This window comes from Ochotona princeps, chromosome 15 (genome assembly GCF_030435755.1).
Source record: "Ochotona princeps isolate mOchPri1 chromosome 15, mOchPri1.hap1, whole genome shotgun sequence".
NCBI classification, from domain to species: Eukaryota; Metazoa; Chordata; class Mammalia; order Lagomorpha; family Ochotonidae; genus Ochotona; species Ochotona princeps.
Genome location: NC_080846.1, coordinates 21,751,371 through 21,773,356, shown reverse-complemented (window position 1 = coordinate 21,773,356; position 21,986 = coordinate 21,751,371). Strand labels below are relative to the sequence as shown.

The 21,986-nt window shown below is 44.3% G+C and overlaps 1 protein-coding gene across 1 annotated transcript in view; it reads left to right on the top strand.

Annotated features, from left to right (window-relative positions):
- The first annotated feature begins 384 nt into the window (after positions 1 to 384).
- Positions 385 to 21,986, top strand: part of GNS (glucosamine (N-acetyl)-6-sulfatase) — a 32,919-nt gene continuing 11,317 nt past the window's right edge. Inside the window, exons 1-9 of the mRNA XM_004582994.3 lie at positions 385 to 749; positions 6,209 to 6,268; positions 8,825 to 9,031; positions 11,371 to 11,436; positions 11,823 to 11,921; positions 15,340 to 15,507; positions 15,931 to 16,013; positions 17,284 to 17,402; positions 19,435 to 19,538. Coding sequence (XP_004583051.1) covers positions 546 to 749; positions 6,209 to 6,268; positions 8,825 to 9,031; positions 11,371 to 11,436; positions 11,823 to 11,921; positions 15,340 to 15,507; positions 15,931 to 16,013; positions 17,284 to 17,402; positions 19,435 to 19,538 — 1,110 coding nt within the window. The 5' untranslated portion in view covers positions 385 to 545. The remainder of the gene's footprint in view (positions 750 to 6,208; positions 6,269 to 8,824; positions 9,032 to 11,370; positions 11,437 to 11,822; positions 11,922 to 15,339; positions 15,508 to 15,930; positions 16,014 to 17,283; positions 17,403 to 19,434; positions 19,539 to 21,986) is intronic.

The following is a 21,986-nucleotide window of genomic DNA, read 5'->3' as shown; positions in this document are numbered from 1 at the left end:
GGTTAAAGCCCAAACACTACAAAGAAAACGACTCCGCATACGGGCCTGAATACACTCTCCTGGACTCGGGGATTAAACCGACTTCCCCACCTGACTCCTACAGGTGCAGTCCATCCTGTTCCTCGGTCAGCCTCTGCACTCTCACCCCGCCCCCGCCTCTCACCTTCCCTCTCCTCCATTTTATTCTCTACCAAGCGCTCACAATCAGGTCCTGGCGGAAAGCAACTGCAGCCTCAGCCCGAGGCCAGCGCGCCTGCCGGGCTCGCCCGGCGCCCTCGCCCCCTTACCCTCTACGCCATCCGGCATTTCCCTCTGGCCGGCTCCCGCCCGCGGCCCCGCCCACCAGCACCAGTCACGTGACCGTGCGGCGCGCTCCACCCCCTGTCTTCGCCTCACGTGATCGCGCCCGGGGAGAAAACGCCTGACCGCGGACCCTGGCCTTCTCGCCACAGCCTGTTCTCCCTGCGGCTCGCTGTCCTGTCGCCCTTCGCTGCCCTGCGCGTCCCTCCACCCCGACCCGGGGTTTGCCCGGAGCCCTGTCCACCATGCGGCTCGTGCCTCTGGCTCCAAGTGGGCCCCGGCGGGGCGGCCCCGGCCATCTGCCTTGCTGCGGCCGTGCCGTGTCCCTGCTGCTCCTGCTGCTGCTGCTGGGCAGCTGCCTGCAGGTCTCCGGGCGGACGACCGGCTCTCGGAGGCCCAACGTGGTGCTGCTCCTCACCGACGACCAGGACGAAGTGCTCGGCGGCATGGTAACTCTTCCGTTTCTGCCCCGCCCCTCCATCTCCCCGGCTGACTCCTTGGCTTCTCGCTCTCTCTTCCCCGCGTCTCCGCCCTCCCTCGCCCGGGACTGGCTGCCTTGACCCTGGGTAGGTTTGGTTTTGCCACTCCAGGCCCTTCACGTAGGACTTTTACACCGTGCAGTCTGGACCGTCGTGCTGCGGAGTTTGCGTTCGTGTCTCTGGACGCACGTGTGGATGCTAGCTGAGGAGGGGTTAGACCGGAGGGGAGCAGGTGCTGGCCGAAGGCACGGCAGCGCTGCTGGTGTCTCCCTAGGGTTAGGGTCGGAGCACAAGCCTAGCCACTTGCTGAGACACCCAGGCCCCCTCGTGTCTATTTGATACCTACAAAGTCGCTGACATGAAGTAACGTGGTGGATAAGCTGTCCGGCTGCTGAGTGCGTTTTGCCTCATAAAATCAAGAGAATTCAGTCTAATTTAACGCCTGGCTGGTGCACCTGATACTGTCAGTGTTCTCTTTTCTATCTGATGGGTGTTGTCCTCCGATTTCATTCTGTAGGGCTAATTTTGCTACTGTATCTTAGAGGTTATGCAGTTTTTGACTTTTGGGAACCTTCATCCCCCCACCCCCCAATCCTACTCATTAAAGGGATGTCCTTGCTCAAGGCATATTTGTCAGATTTCGCCTCACAACACAGTGGAGACAAAACCCCGACTTGGACTTGGCCCAGCATTCCTCTCCTTAAAAAAATTTTTTCTTTTCCTTTTTGCATTCTTCAGGTTTTTTAGTTCTCCTTTTTGCTTTCTGCTAAATGCTGGAAGTAGTAACGCTCCAGGCTAGAGGTGCCTGGCTCAGTGCTTTTTACCTTCTGGTCCCAGCAAGCACGGGTATGTGAAGTCAGCTTGGTGGGTAGCTGCCAACGTTTTTGCTTCGGTCTGGAGTAGCGTAGAATGGAAACTGTCCGTGTGTGCTATAGGTGGTAAGGGTAAGCAGATGTAAATGTATGCACGTATGCCTGAATTTCAAAGCACCAAATAAACCTTAAATTTCATTTGAGCTATTTCTATTATTGGGGTATTTCTCCTTGAACTGTGTGAACTACCCCCTTCTAGATTGTAAAGTACACTGAATTTCTTACTCAGAAAGCATGAACAGCTTTTCTAGTTGGTGTTTAAATACTTGTATTTTTACTCCACACTTCTCCCACGTATCCTTCCTTACCTCATAGCTTCGGTTTCATTTCCCTCTTGAATTTCACTTTGGTTTCCACACCTTTTGCAGTTACCTTCCTCTTCACAAACTTTGTATCCTTAAAGAATGTTTTGTCCGGAAAAAGTAAGCCACCTGGACCAGGGACTAATGTGCTGAACAAAAAGGTCAAGTTTTGATACTTCTGTTCAAAATGAAACAGATAAGTATCAGATGTGCCGAATTCAGGTTCTTCAGTTCTAGATCACCCCCATCTGAAGTGTTCGCTTTGTATGTTAATTCTATTCCCTACTTTACCAGTAGCAGATTTTTTTTGTGGATATTTATGCTGGAGAGAGGTAATAAAATGAGTGGAAGAAACAGGTTAAAATTAATGCTTTCAGCTCTGTGAAGTAGTCCAACTTCTCTCGCAGTTTTTTTCAGAATATTCTGCCCTAATTGTCAAACCACTCCTCAAAGGGGAAAGGTAAGAATTTGCTTGGAGCCAGGAGAGTGTCAGGTGTTCTTGACTTGTACTTCAATTGGTGTAGAAGTGTCCTCTGCTGTTTGCAAGGTGGTTAAGTAACTTGACCAAGGTTCACATGGCTCACAAGGGGCGAAGCTTGGGTGATCTTTGACCCCAGGGCACCAGGCTTGTCCCCCCCCCATTCCTGGGCTAACATGATAGTAGCAATGACAGTGGAGCCAACTCCTTAATTTACGGTATCAAGAAGTTGGCAGGAAAATGTGGAATTAAAGGATGAATTTATTTTGGTGTAAAAAAATTTTTAAATCCATGTAGTTATTTTATAATGTGTATTTCCTATGAATTGTTGGAGCCCTTGCATGAAATATCTTGTGAAATGGAGGTCTGCTGCAGAAAGTATTACAAATTGCTGCCTAATGGGAAAAATCAGCGGTAATCAACTCCTCCACACTGACTCACGTCAAAGGATTTATAGCACATGGGTAATTTTGGCTTAATGTAGAATTTGTCAGTCTTTGCGACAGTCTTGTATGCAAGAGCATTGTCTTCAGGCTTTCCCTGTGTGTGTTCTGGGTAGCATCTTCGATGACTCCATTTTTACTTTCTTGCCCGTAGACCTGTTCTTACTTACTTACGGTTTTCACTCATTAAGGTGTTTTACAGGTTGTTCTTTTAAAAATCACTCACTATGTAGGATCAGAACTTGAAGGAAGTAAAGGAAGGAAGCATGATGAAATAATAGGGGAAGAATCAATACCTCCCTCCACTGCTGTGCTTACAACAAGTGGTTCCTACTGTTAAAAAGGGAGCCAGGGAATATCAGCTTTTTTTTCCCCCCCGGCTTTTCTTTTTAAAGGTAGATTTTTATAAAAAGAGAAGGAGAGATAGAAAACGTCTTTCATTCACTGGTTCATTCCCCAAATGGCTGCAACAGCCAGGGCTGAGCTGTTCTGAAGCTGGGAGCCAGGAGCTTCTCCTGGGTCTCCCAAGTGAGTACAGGGGCCCAAGCACGTGGGCCAGCCTTTGCTGCTTTCCTGGGCCATAAGCGGGGAACTGGATGGGAAATGGAGCAGATAGGACATGAACTGATGCCCACATGAGATGCCAGTGCCAAAGAGTGGAGGATTAGCTCACTATACTACTACACCAGCCCTGATCAACATTATTAAAACAACTTCAGAGCAGCTATCCATGAACCCAAGAAAGTAAGTTCCTCCTTCGGGTTTTGGAGGAAAGTCTTACTTGAGGCAAGTAAAGTAAAACCTTTGCTCTCATGAGAGCGTAACATTGGCTGCTGTCTTTTATATACATATTTGCAGGTTTTAAAAATTGCCTTTCAAATAGATAATGAAGAGTGACAGCCTCTGGTTCAGTGTTGGTCAGTCTGAAGCCAGGAGCCTGAATCTCCAGATTTTGCCCAGGGTAGCGGCGGTACCTCCACTGCCCTGCTAGACATGTGAGCAGGGAGCTGGGTTGGGAGTTGAGCAGCCAGGACTCAGATGTGAAATGCTGGCATTGCAAGCAGTGGCTCGACCTGTTGGCCTCTGGCTGCTGCTTAAAGACTGACTTTAACCTTATGAGTTTGTCTTTGGTTGCATCTTAAGGATCCATTTTAAATTTAGATCGGGTGGATACACACGTTTTCAGTACAGTATGATTTTTCTTTGAGATTTCTTAATCACATCTTACAATTGTCTACAGATTGTTTTGCTAATATGAGCAACATAAAGATCTTGGTTAAGTTTCTTAGCTAAATTCAAAGTTGCTGTGCAGCCCTGCGTTCGGCCGCTGCCTCTCTCTGACCTTGTCATTCCCTGCTCTCCCTGTTACTTCCTAAACTGCTTCTACTGCACTGCCCTTCTTTCTCTGCACTGGCAGCCTGTGGACTTGCTTTTCCTTCAGCCCACAGCGTTCTGCCTGATCTTTGCATGACCAACTCCTCTTTGCATGGCTCCCAGCCCTGGATTTCCTTCCTAAGATGCCTTTTCTGATCACTCATCTAAAGTAGTTCTCCAGCTGTCTTCCTGCCAGCTGCGATCAGATCAGCCTGATTTATTCCCTTCACAGCATTTGCCACTACCTAAAATGATTACTTTCCTGTTTACCTCTTATTGACACCTCTGAGTACAAGGCTCATGAAGGGACCTTCTGTCTGTCTGCAACTGCCTAGATTGATGCCTGGTGCACATTAAGTATTTAATACTTGTGTATTAAATAAAAAGATGCAGTATAGCTTACTGTAAATCAGACAGCCTTCAGTAGTGTTGCATATTTATCCCTTTGATGATTAAGTCCCATGTAGTCTTTTCCCTACTTGAATATCATTCTGGTTTTCCCTCCCTCTTTGTCCACCCAGTGTTTTTCACTCAGCCAAGTGCTGTTTTCCCGAGCTCAGCATCCAGTGACATTCTGAGGAGAGCCTGTGACATTGCTCCTGAAAGCTAGCATCTCTCTGGCACTTTCTGGGACCCTGGTGAGGATCTGATCAGGAAATGATGAAAGCTTTGCTTAGAGAAGTCAGAATTCTCATCCTGTTGTGCTAATGAATTCCTTAAGTCTTCTGTCTCTATAAAACAGTGGAGGAAAAATCTCTTGCTAGCCTAGTTAGATATCTGAATTATCCTTAAGGATTTATCACCCAAGAAAATACACTTTAGGTTACATTCTGGAGCTTTCAGTGTGGCAGTGAACATGCCCCTGGGATACCCACATCCCAGACCAGGCCCCAGCTCTTGTGTCTCCAATCCAGCTTCCTACCACAGTTTACCCTGGGAAGCAGAAAGTGATGGCTTAAGAATATGGGTCCCTGCCACTTGTGCAGTAGACTCAGGTTTAGTTCTGAATGTGTGAGCCAGCCCTGGCTGTTGCTGGCATATGGGTAACGGATGTGCAGGTGGAAGAACGTGTGTGTGTACTTGCACTCTTTCTCTGTTTTTCAAATATTTCTTTTTAAAACTTCATTCAAGATGGTCTTGGATGTTGACATTATTTCAGACATTATGAACTTAATGTATTACAACTAACTTTGTCCTCTTCTGGCTGGTGGTTTTGTTCTAAAAGTTTTACATGAATGGTCCTTCTGTTTATACCCTAGGATCTGATCACTTGTTCTCTGCACTTGTCAGGATCTTAGGTTTTAACTAAGAATAAAAGGATGTAAACAGAATAGTTTCAACTAGCCTTTTGTCTGACAGGATTACAGGATTCTGTGCACACCTGCTTGCTGCCTGGTTCAGGGCTGTCCCTGGTGGTGGTGACAGGGTTGGTGCAGGGGCAGTGAGCTCATAGCTGAAATGTGTTTGGGTTCCTGTACTGTGAGTGTGTGCAATTTGAATTACTCTCTCCGAGGATCCTGTCCAGCTTCCTGGATCCCAGTGTTGTTGTCCCTGTGCCTAGAAAGGGTGAAGGCTGCCTTTTGCACCATGTTACTTAGCCTAGTTCCAAAGATGAATTTGTGGAGCTAGGTCTTCCTCTGCAACTCATAAGTGAACTGGTGGCTAACAAGCAGAGGGCACCAGCATTTCATTCCAGTCGCATGGCTGGAATAGAGCCAACAGCTGTGAAGGGTCCCTGCCTGCCTGCATTCTGACCCCAGCACCTTTGCACAGTAGACAGCTGCTGGCACCAAGCCTGTGCAGTTCATCTCCAGGATCACACAGGACTGGCCTGGCTGTTGACAGAGCCATCCTTCAGGAAGAAGAGATTGCGTAAGATTTAACAAAACATGAATTGTGTTCCATGTGTTTCAGTTTATCAGCAGAAATAACTGTTTGACTGAAATTGCTTATTTTACAGACTCCACTGAAGAAAACCAAGGCTCTCATCGCAGAGATGGGGATGACTTTCTCCAGTGCTGTGAGTTTTGAACCTCATTTAATTTCATTAGACTTAAATTATACTTGTATCCTAAAGGGGACAAAAACACTCTTCTTGGGTATCTGATGTGATCTTTGTGGGTTTTCCTAGTTACCTGCCTGATCTGAAGGAATGACTTTATATATGCTCAAAAATCTTATATTTGAAATATTGTTGCCAGTTTAGGTTAACAGCAGGTATTTTTCTAAGCCAGTTTTGCACAAATCAGAGCTATAGAGTTTTAACAGTTCAGTGTTTGAGGTTTGAAAATGGATTGTAAGAATTGAGTAATGTTTGTTCTATGTAAGTTTTTCCAAGGAGAGCCCAGTTAGTCCTCATTACTAAACCTGACCAAGTTGTATATAACATATGTAATCACTTACATATATAATGCATAATATAGAAAACCATGGTTGCCGAGGTCCAAAACAAAATAGTAGCAACCTCAAAGTTGAACAGTATGGCTTGTAAACAAGTATGTAGTAGCCCAGGAATGCATGGGTAACTCATGTCAGGACACCTGCTGGATGTCAGCGTGGCAGTATGTGTAAGAGCAGACTCGGATCATGCTGCCACTTTTGACTTCTCTCTTTTTTTAAAGATTCCTTTTATTGGATAGTTGGAGTTACAGAGGTGAGAGCTTCTATTGGCTAGTTCACTCCCAAATGACTACAAGGCGGTGGAGCTGGGCTGGTCCGAAGCCAGGAAACTTTGCCAGGTCCCCCACATGGGTGCAGGGGCCCAAGGACTTGGGCCATTCTCCACTACTTTGCCAGGCCATTAGCTGGGAGCTAGATTGGAAGTAGAGCAGCTCCTTGGCACAGAAACCAATGCCCATGTGGGATGCCAACACTGCAGGCCTACTCTGTTATGCCTTGGGCTGCCACTACCACCCCCACCACCACACTTGTATTGACTTTTTTTTTTAAGATTGAATTATTTTCACTTGACATTCAGAGTTATGGAAAGACAGGGAGAGACAGAATGCTGCCCACTTTTTTAGCCGTGTAACCTTGGGCTAGTTATTCCAACTCTAGCCCTTGCTTTTTCCATGGAAGTCTTAAAATCTGCTAGATTATTGTGAGGTGAAATGAGTTAACACATGAAAAGTTCTTTGGTCAGTGTGTGACTTGTAAAAAGTTTTGTGTGGTATTATTGTAATACTTACTATGATGTTCGTGGTTGAAAGAAGGAAAGCTAAATTTTTAGCTCAGTAGATGCTTGAAAGTTTGAAAATTTTAACATTCATTCTGATCATTTACTAACCATTTGAAGACTGCATCCTTTCAAATGATGAATATTTCAGATAAATGGCTCACATTCTCCTCAAGGTAAAGCACTCACGACATTATTGTTAGGGTTGAGAGAAGGCTTAATGTCTTAAATCGTAATTAGGCTCTGTGGTCATTATTGTGAGCTTAATGAAAGTAATTGGGCGAGGGGAAGTGTTATTTTTACTTTTTCTGATTTTTTTTTTCTAACTTAAAAAAATACAGGAGAATTGTTGAAAAACTAAATGAATTCATTAAAGTCAAAATTTAGAAGTTGAGGGCCCGACGGCGTGGCCTAGCAGCTAAAGTCCTCGCCTTGAAAGCCCCGGGATCCCATATGGTCGCCGGTTCTAATCCCGGCAGCTCCACTTCCCATCCAGCTCCCTGCTTGTGGCCTGGGAAAGCAGTCGAGGACGGCCCAATGCTTTGGGACCCTGCACCCGCGTGGGAGACCTGGAAGAGGTTCCTGGTTCCCAGCATCGGATCGGTGCACATCGGCCCGTTGCGGCTCACTTGGGGAGTGAATCATTGGATGGAAGATCCTCCTCTCTGTCTCTCCTCCTCTGTGTATATCTAGCTGTAATAAAATGAATAAATCTTTAAAAAAAAAAATTTAGAAGTTGAACAGATTTAAAAGGGAAGGTAGGGAGTCTATTCATAGTAAATACAAAGTAATACAATACAAACTAATACAAATTAAGTGACCAGAAATGTTTAAGATTGAAATAAAGTTATAGAACCTGGTGAATAATAAAAGCACTAAGTACAAACATACACACATCATTTTTTGTGGGTGTGGGGGAAACAATTAGGATCTCAACAATATATTTTTACTCAGATGTAATTCTAAAAATTATCTGGAATAATAAACATGAGAAAAAATAAAGGTAATATTGTTTTAAGGAAGACATTTCTCTACCAGTAAATGGTGTAACACTGGCTATAAAATAGGTCAGAAATTACAGCAAAAGAGTTCAGAATTGCTAATGTAAAAATTGTAGAAGTCAAACATAATATTAAGAGGCAGAAAACAATTGGGAAGCATTTGTAACATGACTGAGTCCTTCCTTCAATGTTTTGTTGGAACCGGCCAGTGGCAGGGAGTGCATGAGCAAGGCACATGAATGAGCCGTTTAATGAAAGCACAGCTGATACAGGATGTCATGTATGAACAAAATCATTCTATTGAGAAACAATTTGGAGAGTGTTGAGCAGCTTGCCTTATCCTGTTTGGAAATAAGAAACCCATCTTCGTGTGTGACCTTGTTTCTGCTTCCCTTTGCAGTATGTGCCAAGTGCTCTCTGCTGCCCCAGCAGGGCCAGCATCCTGACGGGGAAGTACCCGCACAATCATCACGTTGTTAACAACACGTTGGAGGGAAACTGCAGCAGTAAATCCTGGCAGAAGATCCAAGAACCACACACATTCCCAGCAATTCTCAGATCCATGTGTGGCTATCAGACCTTTTTTGCAGGGAAATACTTGAATGAGGTATGTTAAGTGGTCTTTTTTCCCCTCATAGCAGCTTTTGAAGCATGAAATAATGTACATTTTCATTTCCTTGCTCTCTGTTCAGATCATGGTAAAGAGATTCTGGTATGTTTTCTCTTGGTCTGCCAGCCAGTAAATAAGAACTAATCTACCTGATTATGTTTACATGACTTGGGGTACAGTGATTGTCCTTCCTTTTAAATAGTCACAGGAACATATTTGTTTAAAAATTATTTTCAAATTGCTGCTGTCAGCTGCATCTTGGTTTTCTTCCTCAGGAAGTCTGTCATGTGGCTGTCCTGGGAGCTTGCTTTCCATTTCCTCTTTATCTGGGTCTGAGTGAAGGATTTTTTTCCCCTTTTAGAATCTTTTTTTCAGACTTCTTTCTTTAAGACTTATTTATTTTTATTGAAAAGGCAAATCAGGTTTAAGGAGAGAAGGACAGAAAGAGCTTCTATCCACTGGTTCACTCCCCAAATGGCAGCGATGGCTGGAGCTGAGCCGATCCAAAGCCAGGAACCAGGAACTTCTGGGTCTCCCACATGAGTGCAGGGTATCAAGGTTTTGAGGCATCCTCTACTGCTTTCCCAGGGTATAAACAAGGAGCTAGATGGGATGTGGAGCAGCCAGGACACAAACCGATGCCCTTATGGTATACTGGCACTTGCAGTAAAGCTTCAGCCATTGAGCCATTGCATTGGACCCCAAGATTTGTTCAAACTGCCTGTGATGCTTTTTTCCACTGAAAATTGGGTACAGGCTATGGAGAGATTGTGAGGCGGCCAAGCACCCAGAGCCTAGTGCACTTGGGCCAAGAAGGTCTGTGGTCATGCGGCTGGTGAGCTGGTCTCATAGGCCTGGAGGAAGGGTGTTATTAGGCAGCTTTTCATAATACGAGAAATACCTGAGGCAAGGTAATTATGATGGAAAGATTTAATATGAGTCATGATTGTTGGGGGTTGCAGTCCAAGGTGAGGCAGGCTGTTGGTTTGACATCTGATGTGTTGGAGAGTTTGCAGAAGAATGGAAAGCAGAGAGTAGCAGCTGCACTTTACGTCCAGCCCACTGGGAAGAACTGCTTCCTGAGAGCAGTTCCTATTCCCAGAAACTCAAGGACTTCCCAGCAGGAGGCCCGCCTTCTAAACAGCAAAACTGGATTAAGTTCAGCTTTCTGAATACTGTTCACTTGGTCCTGCCTGAGTTAGGAGCCAACTCGTGTTCACACCATAGCAGAGGGATAACTGCTTAAGCCCTGTCAAGGCCAGGTTTCATGGCCCCAAGGACCAAGTCCAAATTTAAAGGAAATAGTGTGCTTGAGATTAACTGTTATTGTAAACCTGAATGCACAACAAAAAGGTGTGCATTTTTTATGAACTATTTGTGGTGGTCTGAGAGCTTAATAATTCTCTGAATTTTCCATTAATTTTCCCTGATTAGGGGGAATCTGCAGTCTTGTGTGTTTGAGGAAGGTGAGTCATTTTGGAAAGAGTGAGAATCGGGAAGTGTAAAAGACAAGTTACTTGGTGAGGCTGAGAGCCATACAGAAAACTTAGACTGCTTTGCATATTGAAAGTCATCTTGTGTATGTCTGAAAGTAAGAGAAATCCTTAAAGGACAGATACTTAGTTCTTAGGCATTAGAGTCTGCCTGAAAGGTGCAGTTGTAAACCTTGTAAAGAAAAAGCAAATAAAATCATTCTCTTTACTTGCGAAATAAAATGAACTCTGAAAGTTCATTTCATCAGAAAAGCTGAAGTAATAAACTGATGGCTCATAGTCTGCCTGCTTTGGCTGTGTTTAACCACAAGGTTGTGTGGAGTGTTCAGTCTGCCCCAAAAGCCCAGCCAGCAGCCCATGTGTGGGCCATGTGGGCCAGGCCCACGGACTTCGTCAGTAGTAGGACATAGTGAACATGCTGCTATTGTTCTGCCCTGCCATTGCTGCATGAAAGTAACATTGAGAGTGTGTAAATGAATGTATATTCCAATAAAACTATTGTCACTCAAATTTGAGTTTCATGTAACTCATATACTTGTTGGCTTTTGTGTTTTTAAGTACCTTAAAACAACAACAACAACAACAACAACAAACAACTCTTATCTTGCTGGCTCTACCAACATTTGGCAGGACAGGTTGGCCCCCGCATTTTAATTTGCCAGCTCTTGCTGTGGAAGTTTCTAGGATCATAGGGTTCTTTAACATTTTCATTAGTTGCTGTATTTGGGGTGATTGAGCACCTAAATGTGTGTCAGGCAGTGGTCTGAAAAAATTGTTAGTTTCCTATTTCTTCCTGGCTTGGCCTTGTCTGGTCTCTAACATCTTCCTGGTCTTGCTTTTCAGTACGGAGCCCCTGATGCAGGTGGACTGGAACACGTTCCTCTGGGCTGGAGTTACTGGTACGCTCTGGTGAGTCACCTTTGAAACAGGGACAATTCTCTCCAACCCTAAGGAGCAAACACAACATGTTCACTCTCACTAAGTCTGATATTGACACAGTTCAGTTTGCTTTGTGATGAGCTATTGCCCTCCTTGAAAGAAAGTCTGTTGACTTGTGAGTCACTACGTTCTGGTCTGATTCTTGCATCACACAAGTTTCAGCAGTGTAATTTTCTGTTCTGCCCGATGCACTTCTGGCTTTTACAATAGGACATATTATTGAAACCATGCTGGTCTTCAGAAAAACCCCAGCAAAAAAGTCCAGTATTGACTTGGCACTGTTGAGACAGTCAGTGTGGATTCATTCCTTGTGTGTGCTGATTTCATGGCAAGTTTTATTTTCCTTGTCTTAATAGGAAAAGAACTCTAAATACTACAATTACACCCTGTCTATCAACGGGAAGGCACGGAAGCACGGCGAAAACTACAGCACGGACTACCTCACAGACGTGCTGGTGAGTGGCTGGAGCTGTGGCTCTGTCTTTGCAAGGCTGGGGCCTATCTGAAGGCAGGCTCTACCTAGAAAACCTGTAGTGTTACTTGTTTGTATTGGGTAACATAAATGCATAACAGCTTGTTCTAACTGCTGAAAAGACTTTCCAGCTGATGAATAACTCCTGAGGGTGTTATTGTTCTATATAAACCAGGCTTAGGTCTGATGCTCTTGAAATTCTAGCAACATATCTCTCCTCCAAAGGTTAATCTCTTAAGACCCTGGAGATTACTTGGGAGAGGTGTGACTTTGTATTTTTGATGTCAGTTTTAGTCACAAGTTGTAAGGTGACAGTTGCACATGCTTTAGGAGACTGGGGGATGGGAACATGAAATTTCTTTGGGCACTGTGTATTTATATATAAAAATTGCTGGAATTGGGGTGAATTTGGTATTTTCCTATCCCACGGTATTTCTTTGTATATATATTTTTTTGAAAGGCAGAGAGAGACCTACGGAAATCTTTTACCTGTTGGTTCATTCCCCAAATGCCTACAAAAGCCAGAATTGGGCCAGTCCAAAGCCTAGAGCCTAGAATCAATTCATGTCTCTCACACGAGTGGTGAAGATTCAAGAGCTTGGATGTTTCAACTGACGAGTCCTCAGCCTGTAGGCAGCAGCATTCCATGCGGGCGCTGGTTCGTATGCCGATCGTTCTGCTTCCGATCCAGCTCCTGGCTTCGTGATTTGGTAGGACAGTGGAGGTTTGCCCAAGACCAGAAGAGGCTCTTGGTTCTGATCAGCTCAGCTCCAGCCATTGCGAAGAGTGGTCCAGTGGATGGAAGATGTTTCTCTGTTTCTCCTTCTCTCTAAATTTGCCTTTCCAATAAAAATATTAAAGAAAAGAAAACTCAAGAACCCACATCCTTGCAGGGTACACATAATGGGAAGCTGAGATTGCAGGCAGGGCTGGGACTAGATCCCAGGCAGTCTGAAACTAGATGCAAGCGTGCCAGGTGGAAACTGAACTGCTGCATCAAACACCCATCCCTGAGACATTCTAATGGCAACCTTCTAGAACACACTACTTCACCAAGTAGTTCAGCAGTTAATGTAGTACGTGAGCCTGGCATTGCAGCATAGTGGGTAAAGCTGTCACCTGGGATGCTGACAGCCTGGATGAGTACTGACTTTGTGTCCTGGCTGCTCTGCTTCTGATCGAGCTCTCTGTGATTGGCCTGGGAAAGCAGAGGAAGATGAACCATATGCTGGGACCCCTGTACTGAAAAAAAGCTGCTGGATTCTGCCTGACCCTCTGCTGACTGTTGCAGCTACTGGGGAGCGAACCAGCAGATGGACGATATGTCTGTCTCTCTCAAACTCTGCCTTACAAATAAGTAGATAAATATTAAAAAATACTAATGAAGAAGTAAATTAAGCAAAGTCGGCTTCTGTGGAAGGTAACTTTCTGCTGGCATGGAATTTTATAACTGGTGCATACAGATGTATATATATATACATGTGCATCACTAGATGACAGTCATTTAAAGAAATAAGACAGTATGTGCTGGTTACTTGGTTATTACTAAGGTAACATTTAAGCAGAAACCCAAAGGAGGTGAATGTGAGCTGTACAGATCAGAGGAAAGGATGCCACAGGCAGCGTGAGGGCCCTGCAGCCTGGCATAGGGAGAAGTTGAGGAAGCTGTCAAGACTAGAGCGAGGTGAGATGCTGATAAGAAACAGTGCCCGTGTTGTGCCACAGTACATTAAGCCACCTGCGACACTGACATCCCTTCTAGCACCAATTCACATTCTAGCTACTCCTGACCCAGGTTCCTACAGGTTGGTTGGGGAAGAGCAAAGGATGGCCTCTTGCCAACTACATGGAAGACCTGAGTTGAGTACCAGGCTCCCAGCTTCAGCCTGACCTAGCCCCGGCCATTTCTGAAGTAACCAGTGGTTAGAAGATGTCTTGTCTGTTGCCATCCCTGTAACTCTGCCTTTCAAACAAGTAAAATAAAATTGGAGCAGGGGGGAGCGGGGGAGTCAAGGTCTTGTGAATTAACATTGGGAATAGTGCAGATCTAAACCAGCTAAAACAATGAAAAAGCATTTATGTGAGGTGCTTTTCATTTTCATAAAAGTAGCTCTTAGCAAATAAAAAATATAAGTCCGTATAAATTTGGATTTAATATTCATTTAGCTTAGCTATTTCAGTTGGCATAATTCATGTCATCTGCTCTATTTTCGTAAAGGGTAAGGTAACTTAATTCACTTTTTCCTCTGTTCTGAATTATGTTGATTCTACATACTTCAAGCCATCAAATGTGCAGTCATGCATCACATAACAGTGCCAATGTGTCCTGAGCAGTGTGTCATTAGGTGATTTTATCATTGTGCAAACATCACAGTGAACTTCCACAGAATGCGATGCAGTCTTGGGAGTAGCTGCTGTGACACAGTGAATAAATGCTGAAGGAGGCTACTGCCAGTGTAACACCTGTTTTTCAGTATAGTTTATGTGTATATATAGACAGATATGGATGATATGAGAGTACATTCTAAACTAATAAGAGAGGGCACTGTGGCACAGTGAGTTGGTCCATTGTTGAGGATGCCCAGATCCAGTTTGAGTTATCAGCTCTTTTTCCAGTTCAGCTTTATGCTAATGTGCCCAGGGGCAGTAGTTGATGGCTCAAGTATTTGTAACTGTGCAACTCCTATATTGGACCAGGATGGAGTTGTGGCTCCTGGCTTTGACCTGGCCTAGCCCTGGCTGTGGGTGGGCATTTGGGAAATGAACTTGCAGTAAAAAGATCTTTCTTCCTTTTTCTGTCCCCCTCTCTGATACTTTACCTTTCAAGTAGATGGAAGTAAAATTAAAATTTTAAATAATGATAAATTGTATACACAAACCTGCAACCTAGTCATTTATTACCAAATATTGTACTGTATATAATTGCCTTACTATACTTGTATACAATTGGCAGTAAAATAGGTTTCCACTATCCTCCCCACAAACATAGTAATGTTTTGTGTTTTTAGTCAACAGGAATTGTTCAGCTTCGTTTTCTTTTGGAACCACTGCCACACATGGTTCATCAGAACAAAATTTTGTTCTGAAGTGCATGACTGCATACTCTAAGCTGAATTTATGTACATTAATACTACAAAGGCCAGATGACTCATTGGTTCCTTGTTGGAACCTTTCTATGTGTTAGAAAAATCATGAAGATTTTTGTCACTCTTTAGAGTGGTATGCATTTCAAAAACTTATTGTCTTAAATAATCAGAGGTATGTTTTAACAGTATGCTTGTACCTGTGACTTAAGATCATGTGCTAAAAAGGTTTAAAGTCGGCATAACCCTGTACCCTCTGCTCACTGGAGGAAATCTATATACTAAGCACTCAGCCATTGGGTTCTTTCTTTGTGTCAGGCCAATGTCTCCTTGGACTTCCTGGACTACAAGTCCAACTCCGAGCCATTCTTCATGATGATCTCCACTCCAGCACCCCATTCACCGTGGACAGCTGCACCTCAGTACCAGAAGGCTTTCCAGAATGTCCTTGCCCCAAGAAACAAGAACTTCAACATCCATGGAACGGTAGCACACCCCCTGCCCCCCCAAAAATACGTTATATTAAGCCAAACTGAGTAAAGATATTTGTCAGGAAGCCTTTGAGCCACATTCTGGGTTCTTCTTTGCAGTCTTGTAGGGCAAATTGCACCTGTCCTTAGTGTAACTGTAAACTTGCTTCATAAGTAGCGCCATCTGGCCACACCTCCAGGGAGCAGCTGGAGGTCCAGAGGGAATAGTAAAGACCTGCTGTCATTGCCAAGAGCAGGAGTGTGCCCCAAGCTTTCCTGATCACCTCCTTACTGGCGTTCTCCCCTCCTGGCAGTGCCTGAGATGTATCTCTGGGGGCTGAACTGGGCCAGCCGGGGCCTCCTTTGTCCAAGTAATCCTGTAGTTTCATTTGACTACAAAGACTTAGTGTTGACATTTTTCTTTTCTTTTAAATTTTAGAACAAGCACTGGTTAATTAGACAAGCCAAGACGCCAATGACTAATTCTTCAATACAGTTTTTAGATAATGCTTTTAGGAAAAGGTAAGATCTGCTGTTGCTGTTGCACTGTGCGTGTTTGAGGACCCTCCTGATCAAGCCAGGAACTGGGGCCTGCACTTGTTGTCATCTGACATAACGACGGGGAGACACCCATCAGTGAGAGGGAGGCTTTGCTGGAACTTCAGCAGGACAGTTCCTTTGCATTCAAGTATGTTGAGGGACCTTTGGACACCAGTTAAAGCATCCTTTCTTGAGACTTGCTAGAAGAGTAATGTAAATGTCAACTATTTGGTAGATTTTTTTTTAACCTGTATTTAAAGAAAAGTGTGTTTGCCAAAGTATTTGACAAAAGACCAGAGGCTTTAAAGGGAAATATTTGTTTTTGCAAAAAACTGCTTTAAGTCAGTTTCTAAAAATCCATTACTTAGCAAATACATCATTTAGAGCAGAGGCCAGTAGACCGAGAGCCAGGAACTCGATCCAGGTTTCCCATGAGAGCAGCAAGAATGTAGTCACTTCAGCTGTTGTTTCTACTTCTAGAGTCTGTTAGCAGTTAAGTTAGAGTCAGAGGCGGGGTTGGGTATCAAACTCAGACACTCGGGCAGAACAGCTGTCTTCACCACTAGGCCAAATACCTGCTTCAGACTCCTAGTTTAGACTTAATTTTAAATAATGTTGTAGCACAGATCTATCTGAAACAATTAGCATTTGTAACAGTATTGGCTTAACTCTCCCTTCTGGTTGTTCTCCCTTACCAGGTAAGGGCAGTAAAATGATTGAACTAATTGGTTTTATTTGAAAGATAGAATTACACAGATATTCCATCTGCTGGTTCACTTCTCTGGTGGCCACAGTGGCCAGAACTGGGCTGGTTTCAGCCAAGAGCCAGGAGCTTCTTCTGGGTTTCCCATGTAGCACTTGGGTCATCTTCCATTGCTTTCCCAAGCATATTAGTGGAGAGCTGGATTGGAAGTGGAGCAACTGAGACTTGAACTGGTGCCCATATGAGATGTTGGTACTGCAAGCAGTGGCTTTACCTGATACACCACAGCACCTTTCCTGCTTGGTTCATTTCTTTGGAAATAGTTAACTTTTTATATTACATATAATTACACATATTAATTAAATTGAATTTCCTCATCTGTTTTTTGCAATGAGGAAGTCTGGGAAACATTTGAGCATTTGAGGAGAGAGAAGTTTACAGATTATTTTTAATTGGGAAGGGAGGGTCTTTGTTTTTCCTGTTTCGCAAGATGGTGCCACTTTGGCCATTGTCCCTGAAGTCCTGTTCACACCCTCTGCCCATGTCCAGGTGGCAGACTCTGCTTTCAGTTGATGACCTTGTAGAGAAGCTGATCAAGAGACTGGAGTTCACTGGCGAGCTCAACAATACGTACATCTTTTATACCTCAGACAACGGCTACCACACAGGTGAGAGGCAGGCTCAGTACTCCTGCGGTCTTTGAGAACTTTCCTTTTCACCCTGACAGAAAGTTCTGATCCTTTTACAGTGTGGACAAGCCAGAGGACCCATTGGTTAAAGGGTCTCATCATCCTCACATGGGAAAAACCAAGTTTCTTTGCTTTTTCTTTTGTTTAAAAAAAAAATTTGGGTGAAGTTGTAACACTTAGACCTTTTTATGCGTTTGGTGAAATTTTTCAATGCATACAGCTCTGCTGTATTTTATATGCATCAATTTTATATGCAGCACATAATCTGTGATTGTGAACTATACTGCCCACCTCAACTGAGGTGCAGAACAGCACTGCCTATTGTATGCTAACTTACATGATGTCCTAGTTGTAGAGCAGGCCATGAGCTTGGTGGGTTGGAGGCAGGCTCCACTTTACCAGAAAAATAAGGTTGAACTTGATTTCAAAGGTAAGAAGATTCTAGAGACTAGGAGTTAAGATATTCTAGACAGGAAGCCCAAGAGAAAATTGGTTGGGGAAATACTTTCTTGCTAAATCGCAGAATTTGTGGGTTTTTTGGAATTTCATGTTACAAAACTGCAGTATTAGTCAGCTCCATGTCCCTGATATTTATTCTATCTGTACCTTGTTTGAAAAGTTTTGTTTACTCATCTATAAATTTCCACTGGACTAGAACTAAAGTTTAGTTACATTGGAGCAGATTGAATAGCCATTTAGTGTATTATCAATATTTTAAAGCATAGTACAAGATGAGTAAAACCCCTATTGTTCAATGCACATGGCCAATCCTTTGAATTCTTCCTGCCCCCTTCATGTCTTATTTATTATTTTCTTGCATATCTAATTTGTTTTCAAGAACTAAAAGTTTGTATGTTACCGTTAATTGCTATGTCTGGTTTTTGCCACTGATTTACTGGGAAGAGTGCGTCTTCTTCCAGCTAGACTAGGTCACTTTCTGCACTTGGTCGTCGTGTAGTGTGATGCCACCACTTGTTCATCTCCACCCAGCATTTCCTATAGATTGGTGGTTGGGTGGAGACTGAGTAAGAATGTGAGTTTTCAGGTGAGAATGTTTCCTTGGTGATGTGGTTGCTGTTGAAGTGAGTTCTGGCCCATGCTATCTGACCATTCCCCCTGGGGATGCCTTCACGGGCGGCTTGGCTGGCCACAGCCTGAGCCTTTCCCATGGCCTTTCACCGAAGCTTGTGTTGGTGATGATTGCTGAAATGGTGAAAATTCCATTGTGGAATGCTAGTTATATCCATTATCCTCTTAGAAACTGCAAAATGATGATTTCATAGCTCTGTGCTCTCTTGGATTTATTAGCTGGATTCCTTAGAGAACTTCCCTTCGTCAGTTATTTAGCTATCTCAGAGCAGATCATTGAGCAAAGGAAGGATGTTGTCCCTTTATTTGGCAGACTGTGGTGTAACTATTCAATTGTGGAGAGGTTGAGTATCATGCATAATATATTCAATGGATTTAAAAAAAATAAACTGACTTCTTTAAACTTTTTGGTTTTTTAAATTTGAGGCAGATAAGCAAAGAGCTTCCATCCTCTGGTTCATCATCCGAATGCCTACAGTGCCAAGGCTAACACCAGGAGCTAAGAACGCAGGGACCCCAACACTGGCACTATCCCAGGATCTGTGAGCAGGAAGCTGGAGTTGGGAGTAAACAGGGCATTAAACCCAGGCACTCGGATACAGTGCACGGTGTCTTACTGACCAGGCCAAATGCCCAGGCCCATGCATTGGTTTTTATGTATTGATATCTTGGTACTTTGCAGCCATTACTTCTGCTGGTTTGTCTTGATGTCTTAAAGCAATGAGTTCCTTCATCTGCTTAAGACTGAACTCAGTTTTTCCTGCCTTATAGTAATGAGATAGTGAGATCCAGGCGGATTTATGCTCTCTATTAAAACAGTATTAGTAGCACAAGGTTGTCAGTTTTTGCTACTGATTGAATGAAATGAAGTATGAGTAACACTTATGTCTTGGCACCATCTTTACCTCATGTTTGTTTTCAGGACAATTTTCATTGCCAATAGACAAACGACAGCTGTATGAGTTTGACATCAAAGTTCCACTATTGGTTCGAGGGCCTGGAATCAAACCAAATCAGACTAGCAAGGTAGGTGCTGACAAACTGATGGCTTGTACAGGTAGGCACTCACCCAGGGGGGGGCAGGCTGATCAGTGCAAAATCGCATGTGCTTATGAGCCTTTTAAAACAATTATTGCACCTAAAAGGCACAAAAAAAAAAACCTCTCTCATCCACTAGTTTACTCCCCAAATGCTCACATCAGCCAGGGCTGAGCAGGCCAAATCCAGGAGACCAGCACTGAATCTGTTCTCCACCTGGGTGCCAGGGACCCAAGCACGGGAACCATCATCACCTTCCAAGTGTCTCATTGGCGAAAGCTGAACCAGAAGCAGAGAAGCTGGGACTCCAGACACCCTGAATTAAGTATGTCACATTATCATGAATAACTTTTTCCATTCTAAAAGCTTTTTACTTGAAGCATCACCACCGTTCCCACGGTCCCCATTAACAGGAAACTGCAGTTGGGACCAAAGGCAGGACTCAAACCTAGACACTATGATATGGGATGCCTGTGAACAGGGTATTAACCACCAGGCCAACTGCACCTCCCTGTTCGTCTTCTGAGACAGGTGTTTGCCTTGTAGTGATTCTCAGCAAAGGGCACTCATCAGCGTTGTGAAGAAGAGCAGTGTATGCGTGGGCTGGTGGGGTCGAGCATCTGCTTCCCGTGTTTACAGGCCGCTCTGACAGGCAGCCTGGCTTGGGGTTCACTCTGGGGAGCAGAGCTCCTCGGGCTGTGCCATGTGAGCACTCCGAGTTCAGTGCAGATGCTGATGCTGCACTCTGCCCAGGGCACGGCTCCCATCTGCTGCTGGCCGTCATGGCCTCACTTTGAGTGGTGGACCATCAGAAACCTGTCCTCTGAGACGCCTGGCCCTGGCGGGGTCTTCCTTCTGCTTGCTGCTTCTCCCCGAGAACCCCTGTGAGGTGCCACACTCTAGTGCTGCCCGTGGCATTCAGCTTCCTGATCTTCTCCCGAATCTGGTTGCCATCACTAACGTATCTTCCTGGAGATCGCGGCCACTTTGACCTCTCAAGCACTTGGTTCTCACAGTTGGCAGAGAAGGCTCGCCAGACTCGGCCACTGAGGTCTGCTGTCCTTCCCTAAATCACTTTCGGTCCTTAACTCTGAAACCCAAGAAAGTATCAGGCATAACTGAAAAAAATGAAAAGTGCAAAGTGGGTTTGAAAACAGGCCAGCCTGTGTGATCTGTTGAGTATAATCTGGCTTAATCTGAGACTGAATGTTGACGTGTTTGCCTTTCACTTACTCTCCTTAGAGCCTTCTTAATCGATTTGTCAGAATTCTCTTCATTATCTTTTGTATTTTCTTTTTCTCTTAAGGACCCTATTCTTAAAGTCAGTATCCATGTTTTTTACACTACTCTGTGGATAGATTATTTTTATTTTTTAAAGATTTTATTTTTATTGCAAAGTCAGATCTACAGAGAGGAGAGACAGAGGAAGATCTGTCTGATTTACTTCCCAAGTGCTGCAACTGCTGGAGCTGAGCCAATCTGAAGCCAGGAGCCTCTTCCGGGTCTCCCATATGGGTGCAGGGTCCCAAGAGGCTTTGGGACGTCCTTGACTGCTTTCCCAGGCCACAAGCAGGGAGCTGGATGGGAAGTGGGGCCACCAAGATTAGAACCGCTGCCCATAGGGGATCCTGGTACGTGCAAGGCAAGGAAGGACTTTAGCTGCTAGGCTACTGTGCTGGACTCTAGAGGTTATTTTTAAAGATGTATTTATTTTTGTTTAAAAGGCAGAGTTAGAGAGATCTTCATCCATTGGCTGAATTCCCAAATGGCTTCAGTAGTTAGAGCTGGTCCAAAGCTGGGAGGCTGGAGCTTCTTCCAGGTCTCCCACATGGGTGAAGAGGTCCAAAGTGTTGGGCCATCTTTGGCTGCTTTTCTAGGTGCATTAAAAGGCAGCAAGCAGGATCAGAATTAAAGCAGCTGGAAATCAAACTGACAACTACATGGGATGCCAGCACCACAGGCAGAGGCTTAATCCACTACACAATGGCACCGACTCTTCAGTAGAATTTTTTAGGAAAGAAACTGGAGAAACTGGAATGACATATGGGCTCCAGTGGAAATAAAACTGAACAGTTAGGAAGACTTCCTGTTGCCTTTAAGATTTTGGGAAAAGTAAGCCTTGCCCTGTGAAATCTGAATTCTGGAGCATTACCAGCAGGTGCCATGTGGATGAGCGGTCCAAGGTGGGAGTTCTGTGCTTTCTCATGTAGTCAATTTTTCACTGAATGGATTTGGGGACTTGCTGGTATGCCCTGAAGCTTGACTTTGAAAGTCCTATGTAAATTCTTTAACATCCAGGTTTAAGTGTGTGTTTGGAGATTGATGTATTCTGAGAACCACTGCCTTTTTGCTCTCGTACGTAATTATGGAGCCCTGTCTTTCTTGGAGCTAAAAGTCAGAAGGTTAGCGCAAGACAGTCCTTGATAGCATACCCCA